Below are 21,305 nucleotides of genomic sequence, written 5' to 3'. Positions count from 1 at the left end.
ATTCCTTACGCGTCTTTTCGCGTCCTTGTACACGTGTCCAGGGGCTTTCCAGTGGCTACACAGTATTCTATATTATGAAGATACCATTTGCTTAACATTGTCTTATTAGTGGACACACTAAAGGTTATTGTGGGATTTTATTTTTATTACAATGCTGTATAGAATGGGCGAGTACTTGGAATCTTTGTGCACACGTGTGGTATTTCTTTAGATTTACAGAATTAGAGTTTTAGAATTGTTTCAGAGCCTGTGCATTTTTGAAATGTCAGCTGATAGGCTTTTTCAAGCCTTTTTAATTATATCAATTTATATTCCCATTAATAGGCATCAAGCCTGTCTATTCCATGGTATCTTCTTCAACACTAAATATTATGATTTCTCAAAACCATTTGTCTGTAAAAGATACTTTGTTTAATTTTCATTTGTGATACTAGGAGTAAGAATGTTTTCACTTGTTTAATGGCCTTTTATATACCCTCTTCATATCTTTTATACTTTTTTTTTTTTTTTAGAGACAGTTTTACTCTGTCTCCTTGGGTAGAGTGCAAAGGCATCATCCTAGCTCATTGCAACCTCAAACTCCTGGGCTCTATCGATCCTCCTGCCTCAGGTTCCTGAGCACCTGGGACTATAGGTGCACGCCACCACACCCAACTGATTTTTTTCTATTTTTGGTAAAGACGGGGTCTCGCTCTTACAGGCTGGTCTTGAACTTCTGACCTCAAGTAATCCTCCTGCCTCAGCCTCCCAGAGTGTTAGTATTAACAGGAGTGAGCCACCTTTTCCGGCCTCTTTTGTACCTTTTTTTTGTTACCTGAGTTTTTAATTTTGTTGTAGTCTTTAACCCTGGTTTTTTTTTTTTTTTTTTTTTTGAGACAGAGTCTCGCTTTCTTGCCTAGGCTAGAGTGAGTGCCGTGGCGTCAGCCTAGCTCACAGCAACCTCAAACTCCTGGGCTCAAGCAATCCTGCTGCCTCAGCCTCCCGAGTTGCTGGGACTACAGGCACGAGCCACCATGCCCGGCTAATTTTTTATATATATATATTAGTTGGCCAATTGATTTCTTTCTATTTTTATAGTAGAGACGGGGTCTCGCTCAGGCTGGTTTTGAACTCCTGACCTTGAGCAATCCGCCTGCCTCGGCCTCCCAGAGTGCTAGGATTACAAGCGTGAGCCACCACGCCCGGCAACCCTGGTTTTTAAAAATAACATTTATTCACTGATAAGACAACTGTAAGCTTTACTGCTTTATTATTGTAGCTTTTGGGCCACATTTTCCTTTTTTGTATTTATTTTGTTTTACCAGAGTATACCTTTGTGTTAGTTTTACAGAAAAAGTCTGTGGGTTGTACAGTTTCTAAGCCCATTGTATCTAAAAAGATTTTTTTTTTTTTTTTTTTTTGAGACAGAGTCTCACTTTGTTGCCCAGGCTAGAGTGAGTGCCATGGTGTCAGCCTAGCTCACAGCAACCTCAAACTCCTGGGCTCAAGCGATCCTCCTGCCTCAGCCTCCCGAGTAGCTGGGACTACAGGCATGTGCCACCATGCCCGGCTAATTTTTTCTATATATATTAGTTGGCCAATTAATTTCTTTCTATTTATAGTAGAGACGGGGTCTTGCTCTTGCTCAGGCTGGTTTCGAACACCTGACCTTGAGCAATCCACCCGCCTCGGCCTCCCAGAGAGCTAGGATTACAGGCGTGAGCCACCGCGCCCGGCTAAAAAGATTTTTATTTTGCCCTTGTGTAGTAGTTTGGCTGGGTATCGCATTCCAAGTTAAAATAATTTTCCTTCAGAAAGCAATGCTATTGCTCTGTTGTCTTCTCATACCGTTCTTTTTTTTTTTTTTTTTTTTTTTTTTTTGAGACAGAGTCTCACTTTGTTGCCCAGGCTAGAGTGAGTGCCGTGGCGTCAGCCTGGCTCACAGCAACCTCAATCTCCGGGGCTCAGCGATCCTACTGCCTCAGCCTCCCGAGTAGCTGGGACTACAGGCATGCGCCACCATGCCCGGCTAATTTTTTGTATATATATTTTTAGTTGGCCAATTAATTTATTTCTATTTTTGGTAGAGACGGGGTCTCGCTCAGGCTGGTTTCGAACTCCTGACCTTGAGCAATCCGCCCGCCTCGGCCTCCCAAAGTGCTAGGATTACAGGCGTGAGCCACCGCGCCCGGCCTTCTCATACCGTTCTTATAGCAGTCGTATCAGTTTGCTTTTTGTTCCTATGGTGAATCTTAAATTGGTGGTAATTGGGAACCACCAGTATTACAAACAACAGAATCCCAACCAGGTAATTCTCTCCCCTGGTAAATGTTCTTCATTGTAGGGAGTAGGGATGGCAGGCCATAGGTTACCTGGAAAATGTAATGTTAATAAAAACGTGAACTGCTATCAAACCTTTTTGCCAGTGCCCCAGCACGTGTGGGAAGTGCGGATTTGCTAGTAGACTAATGAGGCTCCTCCCAAAGGCGAGATGTGACCTGGAAGAATCAATAGCAGACTGAGGCAGGTAGGGCAGTGGGTTGGTCATTTTTTGTGGCCAGGTAACTGCCACACACCAAAGCTGCCCAGCCCAGTCTCCTGATCATGCCAGTTGCTTGTGGCTGAAGTTGCTAGAACATGACTGGCACAGTAGGACTGGTTGATGTTGGAGTTAATGGCTTGGGCCTCTTCGTTCTCTGTAAGCTGGAGACGTTGCTGGAAAAGAGAGTTGTAACGATGGGCTGCGAGCAACGGAAGGCTGGAAGAGCTGGCCTCCTGGGTGGCGTAGGGCTCAAGCATCAGTAGGTTTGTTTCCTCTTCCCAAAGGAACTTCTCCTGGACCCGGCTCCTGAGGGCAGCAGCTGCCTGGCCCCAGCCTGCCAGTTAGTACTGTATTCTATGGACTTATTTTGCTTCCTTCCTCTGTTCTCCCTTTGTGTGGAGCCCATGCTATTTAATTTCTACACCTCTTGTGCTGCAGCCTTAGCAGAAATTCTTGTGTTTCCAGGCTGGTGGTGAGTCTGGGCAGTCTGGTGAGTCTGGGCAGTCTGGTGGTTTCCAGGCAGGTGGTGAATAGGGCAGTCTGGTGTTTCCAGGCTGCCCTATTTAAGAGGGAGGGGATAGTGCTTGCTGGTCAGATTCTGCTCTGTGAAACAGCTTTTTATATTGCTAAGGTGACATGGCAGTATAGGTTTAGCATCCTGGACGCCTTTGCCATCTGTGTCAACCGTGGTGCTGGGACTTGGATGAAGGCCGAGGAGGGAGGCATGGCCCAGCTACCCAGGATGTACCAGGTAGGCCTTCGGCTTGGGTAGGACCCAGGGGGCTGAGCTATCTGAAGAGGCCAATCAGCCCCAGTGTAGCAGATTAGCAAAGACCTTGTTAGTTACCGGCTGAGTAGTTGGCCAGAGCTAAGCTGAAAGAGAAATCTCCAAGTGTTCTGCTACCGCTTGGCAAGAAGAGGAGGAGTGCAGCTTGAAGGAGCAGGGAATGTCAAGTTGATGAGAAAACAGGGTAAGAAAATAAACATTTCTCACTCCCCTCAAAATGTCAGTTAAATACCATGTGACAAAGGTGGGTTCCATAAAAGACCATTACCGAGGCCAGTGATGCTTGCTTGTCTTAAAATACTGACAAAAGTCTTTAAAGTGAAGGAAAATGTATTCGGTTCACATTCAAATGAAATGCTCTAGGTTCAAAGCTGGAGAATGTTCTTAGATTGCATTTCTGGTGCCCTCAAATACAGCCAGCTAGAACTTTTTGTAAGCACCATCCTGCTCAGTCCTATGGAAGAATTGCCTCTTGCTAGGAAGCTGTTTTTGCTTATTCACAGGGACCTCCCTGTGGATTTCAGAAGGTTTATTTATGGTTTGGCTGGTTATTTCTGCTAAAGCTAGGAATTACCATAAAAGCTGTAGCCTGGAGACCCAGTGTCTACTTGGGTGGCATCATTGCTACCTGCTTTTTAACCAGGTGAGTTCCCATAGATCAGGTGAATTGAAAGCAGGTGTAGCTGAGTCATGGGTTTTAAAATAATGGCCATTATTTAGCAGCCATATAATTAAGAAATGTGATTAGAATATAAAGAATAAATTTTGAGATAGCCAAAATAAATAGCAGAAGACAATACAACATCATTAACAAAATAGAAGGTCTTTACATACACGTGCAGGTGTATTGATAGAATGAAGTCCCCGAATAGGAATGCTAGATTAGAGGGCAAATGCATTTGCAGTCTTGCCCGATATGGGTCACCTTCCAATGGGCTCAGGCCATTTTGCACTGCCCTGAGCAGGTCCCCACAGGGGCCCCAGAGTTACTCTCTGAAAGTTGCCCCTGCAAGTACTACTGGACTGTTCTTTTGGCATCTCTCCCTTCATCTGAGCTAGTGCAGTAACCGTGGTTTGAATTGGAGCGAAATGCAGACTCGGGGGCCTTACATCAGCGGTGCTGGGCTGCCCTCACCTGGTCCCTGGGGGCCAGCACCACCTGGTGTACACACCACTCCCGGTGGGTGAAGGGGGCCGGTCCCCTGTGGTACCGCATTGCAGTCAGCCAGCTTCCTGTCCGCCTCTGCTCTTGAGCTTTGATTCACCAATTGTGAATCCACGCTGTGTTCCTGAGATCCCACCTGGTAACCCAGCCTACCTTGGTGACCTCCTTATGTCAGTCCCTGCAGGACTAGAGGCCTGCTGTGGGTGCCTGCCCCTCTCAGGGACAGCACCCTGTGCCCAGCGGCTTTTCAGAGCCCAGTTGTCAGATTGGCTCTTGGGCTGCCACCTGCTCCTGGACTCCCGCAGCCTGAGCCTGCTGCCACAACTTCACATGGCGCTTTGGCCAGTGCCACCCCGCCCAGCTGCCCAGGCCTGGCCATCTGTCCCAGAGGTGGCCGCAGGAGCCCCTCTGCCTAGGCCAGGCTGGGTATGCATCTGACAGCAGGTTCACAGCGACCTGGGAACGAAGCTTGAGTTTCTCTCCTCCTCTGCCTCCTTTCTCTTCCTCCTCTTTCTTTGGGTGAAATGCGTCATGTATGTGCAGCTTTAAAGAGAACAGTGAGAACTCCCATGTACCTGTTCCCAGTTTAAGAAATAAGAACCGTCGGCGCCCCCACAGCCGCGTGCCCCCTTCCCTGGCACATCCCCTCCCAGAGGTAGCTGCTGACCTGAATTTCTTGGTTTTCATTCCTTTTCTTTACATTTCTCTCTGTGTGTGTAAACATAAATACACACACAGAAACAGTTTGTTGATACGGTGTGTATTCTGCTGGGACTTGCCACCAGCATTGTGTTTCCTTAGCTTTGTCCTGGCCAGTGCTTTAGCTCGTAGTTTTCACTGCCTTCTGTGTTCCCTTGTTTTCATGCACCTGCATTCCTTTATGTATAATCCCTGCTATGATAGATACCTGTGTGAATTGCTGCATCGTTTGATGTGCTCCAGCCTGCGCAGTCAGACCCAATCGCCTCCTGAGACGAGTCAGCTGCTTTCTCCTCCCCCAGCTAAGTCTGAGCGTCCCCTTCGACCCCACACCCTTGCGCCTGGTCTCAGACGTTTTCACCTTTTAGAGTCTGCTGAGTGTTAAATGGCATCTGGTGTCTGTGTGTGTTTCATTATGGGATATGCACCAGAAAACGCATACGACACACGTACAGCTCGAGGAAGCAGTGTTGTATCTGTAAGCTCGGCCCATGCCGCCATTCCGGCGTGCCATCGCGCGGACTCGCAGACGGCAACGTGTTTGCTCTCTTGTTGGCAGACATTTGGGCTTTTGTAAACACAGCGACTCTGAACTTTGTTGTGCACAAATCCTGCTTTGTGGGGTGTGTGACGCGGAAGGGAACTGCTGGGTTTTGAGTATGCGTATTTACTAATAGCGACTGTTTTCCAAAGTGGGGCCTGGTCCACGTCCTCGCCTCCCTGCCACGTGTGAGCACGCCCGCTGCGCGGTGCTCGCGGACACCTGGGTTTCAGACTTTTTAAAATGCTTGTCAGTGTGACGGTTATGAAAGATGTTTTGCTTGCGATTTTAATTAACTACTCATGAAGTTGACCGCCTTTTCCCCATGGTTTATTTGTTTGTTTCCTTTTCTTTTAAATGTTGTTCATGTCTTTTGCCCTGGTTTTTTCTTCTGGACTGCTTGGCTTTTTCTCACTATGTATTTTTGCATGTATTATTTATGGGTCTTCATCTTTTATCAGTTAATCCTTTGTCAGTAATACATGTTGCAAATATATCTCCTTTTTCGGAGAGCAGTTTACCCTCACCGTTTTGTTCTCATTGTGGTGCCTTTTTTTTTCTTAATGAACGGAAGTTCTTAGTTTTAATGAAGTCACATTTATCATTCTTTTCTTTTACGTTTCACCCCAGGGATCTGCAGGCTAAGACCAAATCACCTCCCTGCCTGTCTTTGTTAGTAAAGTTTTCTTGGGACATGGACACTTGCCTGTTCTTTCACATGTTGTTTCCGGTGGCTGTCCTGCTACAGTGGCAGAGTTGAGTAGTGCAGGAGAGACCACATGGTCCACAGATCTGAAACTATTTACTGTCTGACCCTTTGCTGAAGAGCTCTGCCAGCCTCTGGTTTATCCCAAGGTCACAGAGATCATCTACATTTGTCATAAAAGTTGTTCCCTGATGAGTTTCTACCAAACAGGAGTATGAGCCTGTGTTTTGAAGTTTTGCCCTTTTTCTCTTATTGCTGGCAGACTTTCTCATGGGCATAATTTTCCAGGTTAAAAAAGAGAGTTGCAAGCCAGCCACGATAGGCTAATTCTAGACTATAAACAAATTTTATTTGATACAAACATTTAAAAAAATTAATTACAACATTTAAAGTTGGGAGAGTTCACATAAATATTTGAGTTTCTTGTTTCTTTTGAAATTAAAAGTTCTTTAACTGGACATTATGGGGTGAGCCTATAGTCCCAGCTATTTGGGAGGCTGAGACAGGAGGAAGATCACTTGAGGCCAGGAGTTCGAGGCTGCAGTGAGCCAAGAGCGAGACCTTGTCTTTTAAAAAAAAAGTTCTAAGTCTTTAGAACTTGAAACTAAGTTGTTGGCAGGGCCTTGCTGAATTGTCCAGGCTGGAGTGCAGTGGCTATTGATAGATGCGATCATAGTGCCGCTACTCATGGTTGGTTTTTTCATTCTGAGCCCCGATAGTGCTATCTCTTTCGCTCTTATTGTTTTGTATAGTAAATTATACCAATCAATTATGTAGTGTTAAACCAACCTTGCATCCTCTGCTTGGTCATGATGTATTATCATTTTAATATACCGCTGGATTTGATGTGCTGGTATTTTATTAAGAACTTCCATGTATGTTTGTGAGGGATATTCGTCTATTATTTTTATTGTGTATGTGTAATGTGTTTGTCAGGTTTTGATATTAGGGTTATGCTGCTGTTATAAAACTTGTGTGCAAGTATTTCCTCTTTTTTTATTTTCTGAAAATATGTGTTACTTCTTTCTCACATATTTGATAGAATTCAGTAAAAATTCTGGGCCTAGAATTTTATTCATGCAAATATTTTTTTTAATTGGCTTTCTTTCTTTCTTTTTTTTTTTTTTTTGAGACAGAGTCTCGCTTTGTTGCCCAGGCTAGAGTGAGTGCCGTGGTGTCAGCCTAGCTCACAGCAACCTCAAACTCCTGGGCTCAAGCGATCCTCCTGCCTCAGCCTCCCGAGTAGCTGGGACTACAGGCATGTGCCACCATGCCCAGCTAATTTTTTCTATATAATTAGTTGGCCAATTAATTTCTTTCTATTTATGGTAGAGACGGAGTCTCACTCTTGCTCAGGCTGGTTTCGAACTCCTGACCTCGAGCAATCAGCCTGCCTTGGCCTCTCAGAGGCCAAGCAGAGGCTAGGATTACAGGCGTGAGCCACTGCGCCTGGCCAGTTGACTTTCTTTATTACATATAAAGCAATTCAGATTTTCTCTTTCATGTTCTGTCACTTTGGATAAATTTCGTATTTTTTTCAAGGGATTTGTTTATGTTGTCAAATACCTTGGCAAAAATATGTTCATAATGTGTTATTATCCTTTCAATGTCTGTAGGATTTATAATGGTAACCTGCCTTCATTCCTGATACTGGCAATTGGTGTTCTCACTTTTCATCTTGATGGGTCTAGCTAGAGGTTTATCAATTTTGTTCATTTTTTTAAAGAATCCATTTTAGGCTGGGCGCAGTGGCTCACGCCTGTAATCCTGGCACTCAGGGAGGCTGAGGCAGGTGGATTGTTTGAGCTCAGGAGTTCGAAACCAGCCTGAGCAAGAGCGAGACCCCGTCTCTAATAAAAATAGAAAGAAATTAGCTGGACAACTAAAAATATATAGAAAAAATTAGCCGGGCATGGTGGTGCATGCTTGTAGTCCCAGCTACTCGGGACGCTGAGGCAGGAGGATTGCATGAGCCCAGGAGTTTGAGGTTGCTGTGAGCTAGGCTGACGCCTTGGCACTCACTCTAGCCCAGGCAACAAAGTGAGACTCTGTCTCAAAAAAAAAGACTCAACTTTGGCTTTAACTTTCTCCATTGTTTGCTTTCTTTTCTTTTCTTTTCTTTTCTTTTCTTTTCTTTTCTTTTCTTTTCTTTTCTTTTCTTTTCTTTTCTTTTCCTTTTCTTTCTTTCTTTCTTTCTTTCTTTCTTTCTTTCTTTCTTTCTTTCTTTCTCTCTCTCTCTCTCTTTTCTTTTCTTTTCTTTTCTTTTCTTTTCTTTTCTTTTCTTTTCTTTTCTTTTCTTTTCTTTTCTTTTCTTTTCTTTTCTTTTCTTTCTTGACAGAGTCTCACTTTGTTGCTCAGGATAGAGTGAGTGCTGTGGCCTGATTATAGGTCACTGCAAGCTTGAACTTCTGGGCTCAAGTGATCCTTCAGCCTTGGCCTCCCTAAGTGCCAGGATTATAGGCATGAGCCACTGTGCCTGACCTGTGCTTTTTTTTTTTTTTAGTCAGAGTCTCACTCTGTTGCCTGGGCCAGAGTGCCGTGGTGTCAGCCTTGCTCATAGCAACCTCAAACTCCTGGGCTCAAAAGATCCTCCTGCCTCAGCCTCCCGAGTAGCTGGGACAGGTGTGTGCCACCAGGCCCAGCCAAAATATTTATCTTTTTGATTCCAACATCTGGATCTTCTTGGGATTGGTCTCCATTAATTGACTCTTCTCTTGAGCGGGGGTCACATTTTTTCATTTCTCTTTATGTCAAGTAATTTTTTTTTTTTTTTTTTTTTTTTTTTTTTAAGACAGAGTCTCACTTTGTTGTCCAGGCTAGAGTGAGTGCCGTGGCGTCAGCCTAGCTCACAGCAACCTCAAACTCCTGGGCTCAAGTGATCCTTCTGCCTCAGCCTCCCGAGTAGCTGGGACTACAGGCATGTGCCACTATGCCCGGCTAATTTTTTATATATATATATCAGTTGGCCAATTAATTTCTTTCTGTTTATAGTAGAGACGGGGTCTCGCTCTTGCTCAGGCTGGTTTTGAACTCCTGACCTTGAGCAATCCGCCCGCCTCGGCCTCCCAAGAGCTAGGATTACAGGCGTGAGCCACAGCGCCCGGCCTGTCAAGTAATTTTTTATTGCATCTTGGACATTGTGGATGCTATCTTGTGGAGTCTCTGGACTTTGTTATATTCCTCTGAAAAGTTGTTGTACTAAAATGGAATATTAACTTGGCTGGACTCAAACTGCAAACACTTTCTCTTAGGCAACAGTTCAATTTTTTATACTTAGCCCCATATGTGCATGGTTCAGGGGGTCAGTCCTGAGAAAATTTATTTGCAGAATCTTGGGCTCCCTTTCTCTGACTTTCATTTCAGGGATTTCCCCTCACTTTCCACCTTCTAATCACTCCTCTGGTTCTTTGGGCCAGAGAAAGTATACATGGTGTACATTTCCTCCTGTTCAGCCGCTCTGTTGAGATGATTGCAACTGGCCCTCGTTTTGTGCTGTTCCCTCCTTTCAAGTGTCTGCTCTCTTCCAGAATCTGCCTGCTTTTGCTGATTCTCCAGCCTCTTACTTTGTTGTTCCCAGGTTGGTGGTGGTTACCTGTAGGAGGTTTGGTGTGGAGAGTACAACTCAGCCTTGCAGGAAGCAGCACTCCAGGAGGTAGAGTTAAATCTACATGTGAAATAGTTCTCTGCATCACACAGTGAAACTGCAGATTGTCTGATTGGAACACATAATTCCAGAAATAATCAACATATTTCTCAGAGCTGGAAATACTAAGCATGTCTATATCTAAAGTGCATAACTTAAGATACCATTATGAAACAAAACCACCGTAAGAACTGTGACTGATTTATAGGAAAGATGGGTGATTTTTTAAAAAGCAAAAGAGCATACCCAGTGCGGTTTTACTCATTTGCCTTAATTGGCCGACTCCTGTAGGCAGTTGCTTTTTAATTCCTGGGAGCTAGTTTAAAATGACCCTGCAGGACCACTGACACCACCTGTTGGCTGTCTGTGCTTCTGCATGAGAATAGTGATGTTTGTATTTATGAAATGTTTTATGTTTGTAAAACAAGCTGCTTTTATAGTGGATGCTTTGGCTTACCAAGAAATAAGGATGTTCTTGCCTTCAAAGAGTTCGATACCTAGAAATATAAGCTTGTCTTTGCCCTAACTGGGTGAGATAAATTATGAATTAATAAAATTAATAGTATAAGAAATACCGCCGGGCGCGGTGGCTCACGCCTGTAATCCTAGCTCTCTGGGAGGCTGAGGCGGGCGGATTGCTCAAGGTCAGGAGTTCAAAACCAGCCTGAGCAAGAGCGAGACCCCGTCTCTACTATAAATAGAAAGAAATTAATTGGCCAACTGATATATATATAAAAAATTAGCCGGGCATGGTGGCGCATGCCTGTAGTCCCAGCTACTTGGGAGGCTGAGGCAGAAGGATCGCTTGAGCCCAGGAGTTTGAGGTTGCTGTGAGCTAGGCTGACGCCACGGCACTCACTCTAGCCTGGGCAACAAAGTGAGACTCTGTCTCAAAAAAGAAATACCGTAAGCTGGCATATAACTGCTGTTTTAAATGAACAACAGAGAACAGCATAGAAATAAGTGCTTTGAATTCATGGTAGGGAGAGATTATTGTGAACCACAGGGGACAGGAAGGCACTTAGAAGAGAGGGCCTCAAGTGGGTCCTGGAGCAGTTCCGAGGGAAAGAAGGGGTGTGTTTTGCAGGTTGGAGGAGCAGCCCGAGCACTGCTAGAGTGTGGGGGGGTCACATTCAAACTGTCAGTGCTTCCCATTTTGTGTGATCCCAAACCACCCGATAATTTAACATTAAGGCTTGACATTGAGGTTTGTGGTTTTTCCTTTCGTGTGTAGGGGAAACATGGAGAGAGATACTGTGCAGATAGTGTATTTGGTATCTGGTTTAGACAGATTTATTCCACTATTGGTTTATTCTGACAGTCATTGTAGAACAACATTCAGTGAGGTCAAATCTGCTTTTAATAGTGCTGTCAATTAATGTAATCTTGGAATCATGATGCAGAAGTCTTAAAATCCTGGTTGAAAATATGGATTACTTTTTTTCCCCTTTTCCCACGTATGAGATATTACGTATACTTCCATTATAAACAATATATTAAAACTTTTCAAAAGTATTCTGAGTATTAAATGGGAAAAAAAAAACCAAAAGGACTAGAAAAAATAAGACATGGGGAAATGGTGTTTAATCCTGGAGTAGGGAAGGCCTTAAAAAACAAAAGACTATTTCCTTAATATATAAAAAGCTCTAACTAATCAATAAGAAAAATATTTAAAATGTAGTAAAAAAAATCATCGGAGTAGGCCGGGCACAGTGGCTCACACTTATAATCCTAGCACTCTGGGAGGCAGAGGCGAGAGGATCGCTCAAGGTCAGGAGTTCAAAATCAGCCTGAGCAAGAGCGAGACCCGCCTCTACTATAAATAGAAATTAATTGGCCAACTAAAAGTATATAGAAAAAATAAGCTGGGCATGGTGGCACATGCCTGTAGTCCCAGCTACTTGGGAGGCTGAGGCAGAAGGATCGCTTGAGCCCAGGAGTTTGAGGTTGCTGTGAGCTTGGCTGATGCCATGGCACTCCAGCCCGGGCAACAGAGTGAGACTCTGTCTCAAAAAAAATAAAAAATAAAGATCATCAGAGTATATCAATAGTCTGTTTGCGAAAGGAAATAAATATTTTAAAATATGGAAAAGTGATCAATCTTGCACATCATAAGAGAAATGTAAATAAAAATACAGTGAAAGTTTTACCTGACCAGTAGGCAAGGAGCCAAGCGTTTGGTCACAGCACTGTCTTGGGGTGACACGTTCTCTAGCTCGTCGCTGGTGGGAGCGTGAGCCGACACAGTCTCTGTGGAGGGTAATTTAGCATCTACCACAGTTTAAAATACGTAAACTTGGACCTGGCAATTCCACTTCTAGATGTATGCTTGTGCATAAATGAAGTGGAACGTGTGTAAGAGTATTCCTTAGAGTACTGCTTTTTATCTTGAAATAATTGTTTACTGACAGATGTCACAGAAATAGTCCAGAGGTCTACTCTGGTGTTAACACTGTGGTCAGGTCTCCTCCCTCCTCAGTCTGTGTTTGTCTTCCAGGACCCTTTTGAAGAGCACTGGCCAGTTATTTTACAGGATGCTCCTCAGTTTGGGTTTGGCATTTCCTTGTGATTAGGTAGAGGAGCGAGTTTGGCAGGAAGGCAGCAGGGGGGCTGTTCCTCTCACCGTGTGTCAGGAGCTGCATGGCGACTGGTTGCTTAATGTGCACCTGCCTCTTTGTTCGTGGGAAAGTTACTGCTTTTTTTCTTTAAAACCAGTAAGTAGGCCGGGCGCTGTGGCTCACGCCTGTAATCCTAGCTCTTGGGAGGCCGAGGCGGGCGGATTGCTCAAGGTCAGGAGTTCAAAACCAGCCTGAGCAAGAGCGAGACCCCGTCTCTACTATAAATAGAAAGAAATTAATTGGCCAACTGATATATATATAAAAAAATTAGCCGGGCATAGTGGCGCATGCCTGTAGTCCCAGCTACTCGGGAGGCTGAGGCAGAAGGATCACTCGAGCCCAGGAGTTTGAGGTTGCTGTGAGCTAGTCTGACGCCACGGCACTCACTCTAGCCTGGACAACAAAGCGAGACTCTGTCTCAAAAAAAAAAAAAAAAAACCCAGTAAGTATTCTGAGGGAGATACTTTAAAATTATGCAAATAGTCTGTTTCTGGTAAACATCCATCAGGAATTTATACCTGTCACAATCATTCCTGCGGTGTTTGCCCAATGGCAATTTTTCTATTTTCCATCATTCCTTATACCTTCATTCATTGCAATTCTACTATAAGAAAGAGGTGCTGCTTCTCCCATATTTATGTATGGGCTAATATTTATTTGCTGGGTTACAATTTACAGTCCATTACTATTATTATTTATTTTGTTGCTCAGATTGTCCTGGATTCTGCCATTGGAGCCCCTTGGAGTTGGAGCCTGTGTCCTCCTGACACACCCCTGTCCTTTCTGAGTCCTTTGTCACTTTCTGGCACTGCAGGGTGTTCCTGGCTCATTTTGTGTGTTCTCCAAAGAGCTCTGGTTCCTTTTGTTGGAGAATGGTATTCACAAGCCAAGATCTGGTTGCCGGGCAGAGTGACCAGCCTTCCCAGTTTGCCAGCACTCAGGTGTTCCCTGGGAACTTCAGGTACTTTCAGGTTCCCTGGGAACTTCATGGGACTTTCAGGTACTAAAGCTGGGATGGCTCTTGGACGGTCACTCCCCGTATCCTCAGAATACTCGTTGCTCCTGGGTCTTGTCACTCCTTGGCCCTGTCAGTGGGCAGAGCTGGGAAATGTGTGCACGCCCATGTGTTCACATCCACACTCCATGGTCGTTTCTGTGGCCGTTCTGTACGTGTGCAGCAGGTCACGTGGCCACACCGTTCCTCCCTCTCAGTGCGGCGCCATAGGGTGTGCCCAGCCCCCTTGTTTGCAACTCCTTTCTCCACCAGCAAGGAGCTTCATTCTTTGGCCACTGTATTTGCTTGGTCTTAGTATATACACAAAGCAGCTTCAGACTTGCTAACCCATATGATGGGCACATTTACTAACTCGAGTACAATAATTGTGTACTGTCCTTTGAAGTTAGTTTTACAGTATATAGTCAAATACCATTTTTTAGCCAGGCGCGGTGGCTCAAGCCTGTAATCCTAACACTCTGGGAGACCAAGGTGTGAGGATTGCTTGAGGTCAGGAGTTCGAGACCAGCCTGAGTAAGAGTGAGACCCCGTCTCCACTAAAAATAGAGAAAATTAACTGGACGTGGTGGCTCACGCCTGTAATCCCAGCTCCTCAGGAGGATTGCTTGCGCCCAGGAGTTTGAGGTTGCTGTGAGCTAGGCTGATGCCACTCTAGCCCGGACAACAGAGTCAGACTCTGTATCACCAAAAAAAAAAAGAAAAAGAAAAAGATCTACTCAGAAATGTCATGTTCCTCTCAGCTCTGCTACCCTGTCCCATATCCCTGTTCTTTCCATTCTGTTGACACACACCTGTGGGGGTTTGAATTGTGTCCCCTCAAAAGATGAAGTCCCAACTCCACTACTTGTGAATGTGACCCTATTTGGAAATGAGGTCTTGGTGGATGATCAAGTTAAGATGAGATCATTAGGGTGACCCGTATGCCAGCGTGACCGTGTCTTTATAAAACGGGGAAATTTGAACAGACATGCGTGCAGGGAAGAGCTTGTGCAGGGAAGGCACACAGGCAGGCAATGCCCACGGCTGTGGAAGCTGGAGAGGCTGGAATGGATCCTCACCGGCAACCTCAGTAGGAACCAACCCTGCTTGCACCTTGATTGTGGACCTCTGGCCTCCAGAACTTTCGGTTGTTTCAAGTCACCCAGTTAGTGGTTCTTTGTTCCAGCAGCCCTAGGAAATGAACACACGGTCTCCTTAGTTTCTGGGTTTTCCTTCCTATGTTTCTTTTGTACAAATGAGCAGAAACATGAATATTTTCCCCTACCCCCTTCTTTTCCCTGAAGGATAGCATAGAGTAGATAACTCTTTAGCACTTAGGAGCAGTATTATTATTTTTGAGACATGGTCTTGCTCTGTCGCCTAGGCTAGAGTGCTGTGGCGTCGTCATAGCTCACTGCAGCCTCGAACTCCTGGGCTCAAGTGATCCTCCTGCCTCGGCCTCCCACAGTGCTGAGACTACAGGCCTGAGCCCTACTGTGTGCCCACCCAGTAGCTTTATTTTTGATACCAAAAGACTAAAAATAGTTTAAACATCTACCCATTGGGCATTAGCTAAGTACATACCCATTACCCTGGAATACTGTGTGTTCATTAAAAAGAATAAGCAGTTGTATATGTACTAATATGGAAGGGTCTCTAAGATGTGTTCTTTTTTTTTTTCTTTTGTGAGACAGAGGCTCACTCTGTTGCCTGGGCTAGAGTGCCGTGGTGTCAGCCTCGCTCACAGCAACCTCAAACTTCTGGGCTCAAGCGATCCTCCTGCCTCAGCCTCCCCAGTAGCTGGGACTACAGGCCCTTGTGCCCAGATAGTTTTTTCTATTTTTAGTTGTTTGGCTAATTTCTTTCTATTTATAGTAGAGATGGGGTCTCAGTCTTGCTCAGGCTGGTCTTGAGCTCCTGAGCTCAAACGATCCACCCACCTCGGCCTCCCAGAGTGCTAGGATTACAGGCGTGAGCCACCACGCCCGGCCTCTAAGATGTGTTCTTGATTAAAATATTTATGCATAGAAGATGAAATAAAAAGCATATGCTGGCCATTAGTCCACTCTCCCCTCCTCCTGGGAGGCCCGTTTAGAACAGGTAGTTCATACGCTTATGCTCATGTTTTTATGTCCTGGAGTCGTGCTCCATGTAGAACTTTGTCTCAAAAAAAAAAAAAAAAAAGAGTCTCGCTTTGCTGCCCAGGCTAGAGTGAGTGCCGTGGCGTCAGCCTAGCTCACAGCAACCTCAAACTCCTGGGCTCAAGCGATCCTACTGCCTCAGCCTCCCAAGTAGCTGGGACTACAGGCATGCGCCACCATGCCCGGCTAATTTTTTCTTTTTTTTTTTTTTTCTTTTTTTTTTTTGAGACAGAATCTCACTTTGTTGCCCAGGCTAGAGTGAGTGCTGTGGCGTCAGCCTGGCTCACAGCAACCTCAATCTCCAGGGCTCAGCGATCCTACTGCCTCAGCCTCCCGAGTAGCTGGGACTACAGGCATGTGCCACCATGCCCGGCTAATTTTTTGTATATATATTTTTAGTTGGTCAATTAATTTATTTCTACTTTTGGTAGAGACGGGGTCTCGCTCAGGCTGGTTTCGAACTCCTAACCTTGAGCAATCTGCCGCCTCGCCCTCCCAAAGTGCTAGGATTACAGGCGTGAGCCACCACGCCCGGCTAATTTTTTCTATATATATTAGCTGGCCAATTAATTTCTTTCTATTTATAGTAGAGAGAGGGTCTTGCTCTTGCTCAGGCTGGTTTTGAACTCCTGACCTTGAGCAATCCGCCCGCCTCGGCCTCCCAGAGTGCTAGGATTACAGGCGTGAGAGCCACTGCGCCCGGCCTCCATGTAGAACTTGAATCCAAATCCTGTCCCAGAGACTGAACTCCGGTCTTACCCCCATGAACATCTTTATTCCAGTCCTTAACAATTTCCTTTCTGAAGTCCTGCAGTACTGTAAGCAGAGGGTCCACAGCCTCACTCGGGTCTGAACGTGTGCTCGGGGCTGTGCCTGGCAGCAGCGAGGCGGCGTGGCCACTGGGTTCTGTGGTGGGTGGGTGGCGCCGAGACCCTTCCCACCGTGCTCCAGGGGCTGGCTCTGCCTGGGCTGGGACGCTGGGTAGGGGCACGGGGACTTTAGCACCTTGGCCTAGTGTGGACTCTTGATGAAATCCTCTGATACCAAATATTTAATTCCAGAAGAAATGCCCCAGCTTTTCTTTTTTTTTTAACTGTATGGATAAAGTGAACAGTGCAATCAGGTAGGCCTAGAGGATTCAGTATTTATGCTGTTTGGAAATTGAATATTTTCTGAATTGGGGTAGATGTTTTTAAGGTATTCTACACTAAGGTAAAGGCTAGGTTCGTGTTTTTTATAAATCCAGGAATAAGCCATAAGAATAGGCAAATTTTTATATCTTGTAGGAATGTGGATATTGATATGTTAATTTTTAAAACCTGCAACCTATTTCTGGATGTTCTACATCACTCCTTCCCGTGTGTTACAAATTTGCAAGGAAGAATAGCACCTAACGGGCAGATGCGGTTCCTTTAGGTCTGGATGTCCTCCTGGCTGACCGTGTGTCCTTGAAACCGTCATGTAATAAGCATCTGACCAGGGCCATTCCCTGTCGTGGTGCTCCCTGACCTCACGGGGGGGGGGGGGGGGGCCGGATGCGGGACGTGGCGTCAGAAGCCACTGCCCACCCCTGCAGCTTTGCCCCTGAGGTTCCACTGAGCCCTAGCATATTCCAGTGACGTGACATGTGTGACAGCAGGTTGCCAAAACTGCACCCCGACACAGCAGCAGCTGTATGATGTTCAGTCACTTGTCATTTCTCTTTTGAGCAGCGGCCTGAGGTAGAGGAATCCGCAGGGCTGGGCAGACTAGTTGTGAAGAGAGCGTGGTGTTCTGTGTCCAACGTCTTTCTAATGCTTGTTCTTTTTCTGCATGTTTGTCCTTTCAGGAAAACCGGTCCTGTGTCCCCGGAGGACCACAGTCCAGTTCGGGAGCCCCGGGCGAAGCCTGGCCTCGTGCTTTCACGCCACGCAGCCGTACAGCACGCAGGCGGCAGAGGACAAGGCAGAGGCCCTACACTCCATCATAAGCAGCACCGAGGCCGTGCAGGGTAGCGTGTTCGGCCACAGGGGGTCTGGGACGTCTGTCTGGTTCATTGCGGGCTTGTAAGGGGGAGTTCTTTTGAGGTGGAGGTGGTGACGGATGGAGCCGCCTACTCGCTGCAGGAGTTGGAAGGTCCTGGTCGCAGGGAGTGTTGCCCTGAGTCATGTATCCTCCATTTCTGTCCCAGCGTGGGCCTCCCGCTTTATCCTGGGGTGTGCTGCCCCCTCTGGTGGTCGCCCGTGAATTCGCCATGTGGCACCTTCCCTGGTGATTCACAGCACATCTGCTAACAATCAGGAGGCTGGACGCAAGCTCGGTGCTGGCCCAGCTCGTGGGGCACTGAATCCTCTAGTCGTCTTCCTGCTCCCCCGGGAGGATAGGAGAGCAGCCTTCTTCAGAGCCTGTCCCTGAAGTGGTTCTGTTTCTGGCTTTTAAATGAGGCGAAAAGAACAGAATCTTTGAAGTTGAGCTAAGAGAAATGAGGTTTTCTTGTTTTGCTTTTTTTTTTTTTTTTTTTAGATTAAAAATGTCAGATGAATTGTTTTGCTTTTTGAATAAAAAACGTGGAAACCATTTTTTTGAAGAACACAATATGGGGTCTAGTGAGAGCCAGCCCATTCTTGTGCCTGAGTACGTAGGGAAGTCCACCTCCAGGGTCACCAGCAGTGACCCAAGGTGCGTGGCCATAGCAGTGGGAGCATTCTTTTCACGTGTGTCCCTTTCTGTGGAAAGAGGAGCCGCTCGATTCGTTCTGCCCTGAGACCTCCTTACCTGAGAGATCATTTCTGTCCCTTTCTTTATTTCTGTTCATTCTTTTAAAAAATGTTTAAAACGCATAACCTTAAACATTCTTTTGAATGTTACGTAGCATGTTCTTACACAGAAATAGAAACTGAATTTTATTGGCCACGTCTGTGATTCATTACTAGGTTCCGTTTCCAAACACGAGTTCCAGGCTGAGACAAAGAAGCTTTTGGACATCGTTGCCCGTTCCTTATACTCAGAGAAAGAGGTACGCTACCTGCCGATCGCTGCCGATGCTAGCAGGGTTTCTTTTGGCAAAACTAATTTGATGCCATTCTGGGGAAATGCCAGACAGTATATTAGCTGTGAGAATGCATTAAACTTTGGATAGGTCCCCATCTTAAGCGTCCAGTGAGAGTATTTTCTACCAAAATCTGTTTTGGGTTTTGTGGATAAGTGTATCCAGATGATTCTTTGGGCCAGATGAACTCTGGGAATTAATTGAATTTTGCCAATAATTGCAGAAGTCCCCAAATACTGGCGTGGGGCTCCACCGAGATCCATTTCTGCAGAGCTGTCGAAGTGCCTGAGGCCCCTGTGTTTTCCCCCTCATCTCTTGTGGCCACTTGCAGGTCTCGTTGGGGGCGTTGGTGGCTGGAGGAAGAAGGTTCCGTGGTCCTGTGTGTGTAGAGCAGGGAGGGTCACACGGAGATTTCTGAGGCAGTTAAAACTCAGAGGTGACAGGACATGGAAAACTGGAGAACAATCAGACCGTGGCTGTTTACATACCGATTATTGCTAGAATGCAAAGAAGAATTCTGAAGGAAGGGTAAAGCACAATATTACAGAGTTCAGAGAGACTTTTCAGGAAACATTTCCAGGTGTTGTACTGTTACGTGCTATATTCCTGGATCCCAACGCCTTCAGTTGGGAAGGTCACTCACTTACTCTCGCCTGGGTGTCGTCGCTCACTTTAAATAGAAGCTCTGTTTGAGGTCAAGGTGCTTTTCAGGTCCTGAGAGGATAGTTGGGGTTGAGCTGTGTGGCCCTTTTTTCTCCGAGATGTGGTATGTCTGGTGTATGTCGCTATCCCTATGCAAGAGTTGAGAAAGGAGTGGTCCCTCAGGGGTTCTTGTTAAAGTTTGAGCCGACAAATGGATACAACTTGAGGCCTGATGGAGCATCTGGAAAGAAAAGAGTAGTAGCTTATGTGAAGCCATGTGGGGAGAAGTGATACACCATTAGTCACTCTGTGACCTGCCCAGAGGAACTGCCTTTGACTAAAGCAGAAAATCTTTATGTTTAGAGAACTGAGTGTTCCATGGCAATTCTTGGACTTTTAACAATTGTTGCAAATGCAGAGTCAGACTCCTTTGTTCTCCATTCCTCTCCTTTCTGCTCCTGCAGGTGTTCATACGCGAGCTGATCTCCAATGCCAGCGATGCTTTGGAAAAACTGCGTCATAAACTGGTGTCTGACGGCCAGACGCTGCCAGAAATGGAGATTCACTTGCAGACCGACTCTGAGAAAGGCACCATCACGATCCAGGTACCGGCTCTCCTGTCCAGGCGTGCGCAGTGCAGGGCTCGCAGAGGAGACGGCACCTGCCCTCCGGTGACGTCTCTAGCTCCTATTGACGTGCTGTCTTTACTGTTAGGAGGGCTCTGGTTTTAATTTACTGCTAAAATCGCACCCATTCATTATAGAAAATTTGGAAGACATAGGTGAGCAGAAAAGAAAATTAAAATCACCCATCATCCAAAGATTACTGCTAGTAACATTTTAGCACGTGTCTATGTAAGGTTTGGTACGTGCAGTTGTTAACATCACTAAACATATTTTTAATGTACTCTTTTCGTGTTTTTAAGCTGTGCTTCCCCCTCGTAACACAGAAGAAGCAGCACTTGTGGTTGCTGTTGTGAGAATTTTAAGGTCAAAGAGTTAGAAAGGCAAAGGGGTTTTGTGAGGCAGTGGCCCTGGGGACTTTGTGTTCCAGAGACAGCTGCCTGGGGACCTTCCGTCCCAGGGTCTCAGCGTGACTGAGGTCTGGCACAGGCCTGGGTGGGTCTGAGCGTCTCTTGCTGGAACACCGACTCGTTCCTAAGGCCATGCCAGATGGGTGAGTGTGTGCGTGCGTGCGTGCGTGAGTGGATGAGCCACCTTGGCGCGTGCAAGCTGTTTGTCACCAGGATTGGGTGGGGCATGGGTTTCTTTCCTTTGCCTCTCCCTGAGCTGGCCTGTGGCAGGGCAGGGGGCACAGGGCTGGGATGTGCGAAGGGGCCGCCTGCACTTCCCTGCCGTTTACAGCCTGGGGCCCTTGGAGTGAATGAGGGATGGATGTGCTGGGGACAGGGGCCGTGGGGACGTGAGCAGAGAGGCTTGTCCTCCTGTTCCACTGCTTCCTGGGATTGTTTATGTCATGAAAAGTAGTTTTGTTTTCTTTTGTCTTTTGTCGTCTTTAGAAAAAAAAAGAACAGTTCTAGATTTCCAGAAAATTTGAGCAGATAGGACAAAGAGTTCTGATATACCCCTGGCACTCAGTTTCCCCTAACACCTGATGTGGATGGTCCGTTGTTACCATTAATTAACCGTTATCGATACATTATTCTATGTAAAGTTTTATCAGAGGCAGGGCTTTTGTGGGGCTCAGGTATTGTGCCAGTCTCTCTCCCCTACTGACATTTTAGCTTCATTGCTTTTTGTTAGTTTTAGAGGATTCTTCCAGTAATAAAATATGTAGCCTTACTTTATCACTGTCTAGCT

The 21,305-nt window shown here is 46.0% G+C and overlaps 1 protein-coding gene across 1 annotated transcript in view; it reads left to right on the top strand.

The window, feature by feature from the left end:
* Nucleotides 1–21,305, top strand: part of TRAP1 (TNF receptor associated protein 1) — a 44,244-nt gene that overhangs the window by 899 nt on the left and 22,040 nt on the right. The window contains exons 2-4 of the mRNA XM_012743767.2: nt 17,644–17,805; nt 18,728–18,810; nt 19,950–20,090. Of these exons, the coding sequence (XP_012599221.2) occupies nt 17,644–17,805; nt 18,728–18,810; nt 19,950–20,090 (386 nt within the window). The remainder of the gene's footprint in view (nt 1–17,643; nt 17,806–18,727; nt 18,811–19,949; nt 20,091–21,305) is intronic.

Source organism: Microcebus murinus, chromosome 19, assembly GCF_040939455.1.
Source record: "Microcebus murinus isolate Inina chromosome 19, M.murinus_Inina_mat1.0, whole genome shotgun sequence".
NCBI classification, from domain to species: domain Eukaryota; kingdom Metazoa; phylum Chordata; class Mammalia; order Primates; family Cheirogaleidae; genus Microcebus; species Microcebus murinus.
The sequence above is the reverse complement of the archived record's forward strand: the minus strand, read 5'-3'. Positions and strand labels throughout refer to the sequence as shown.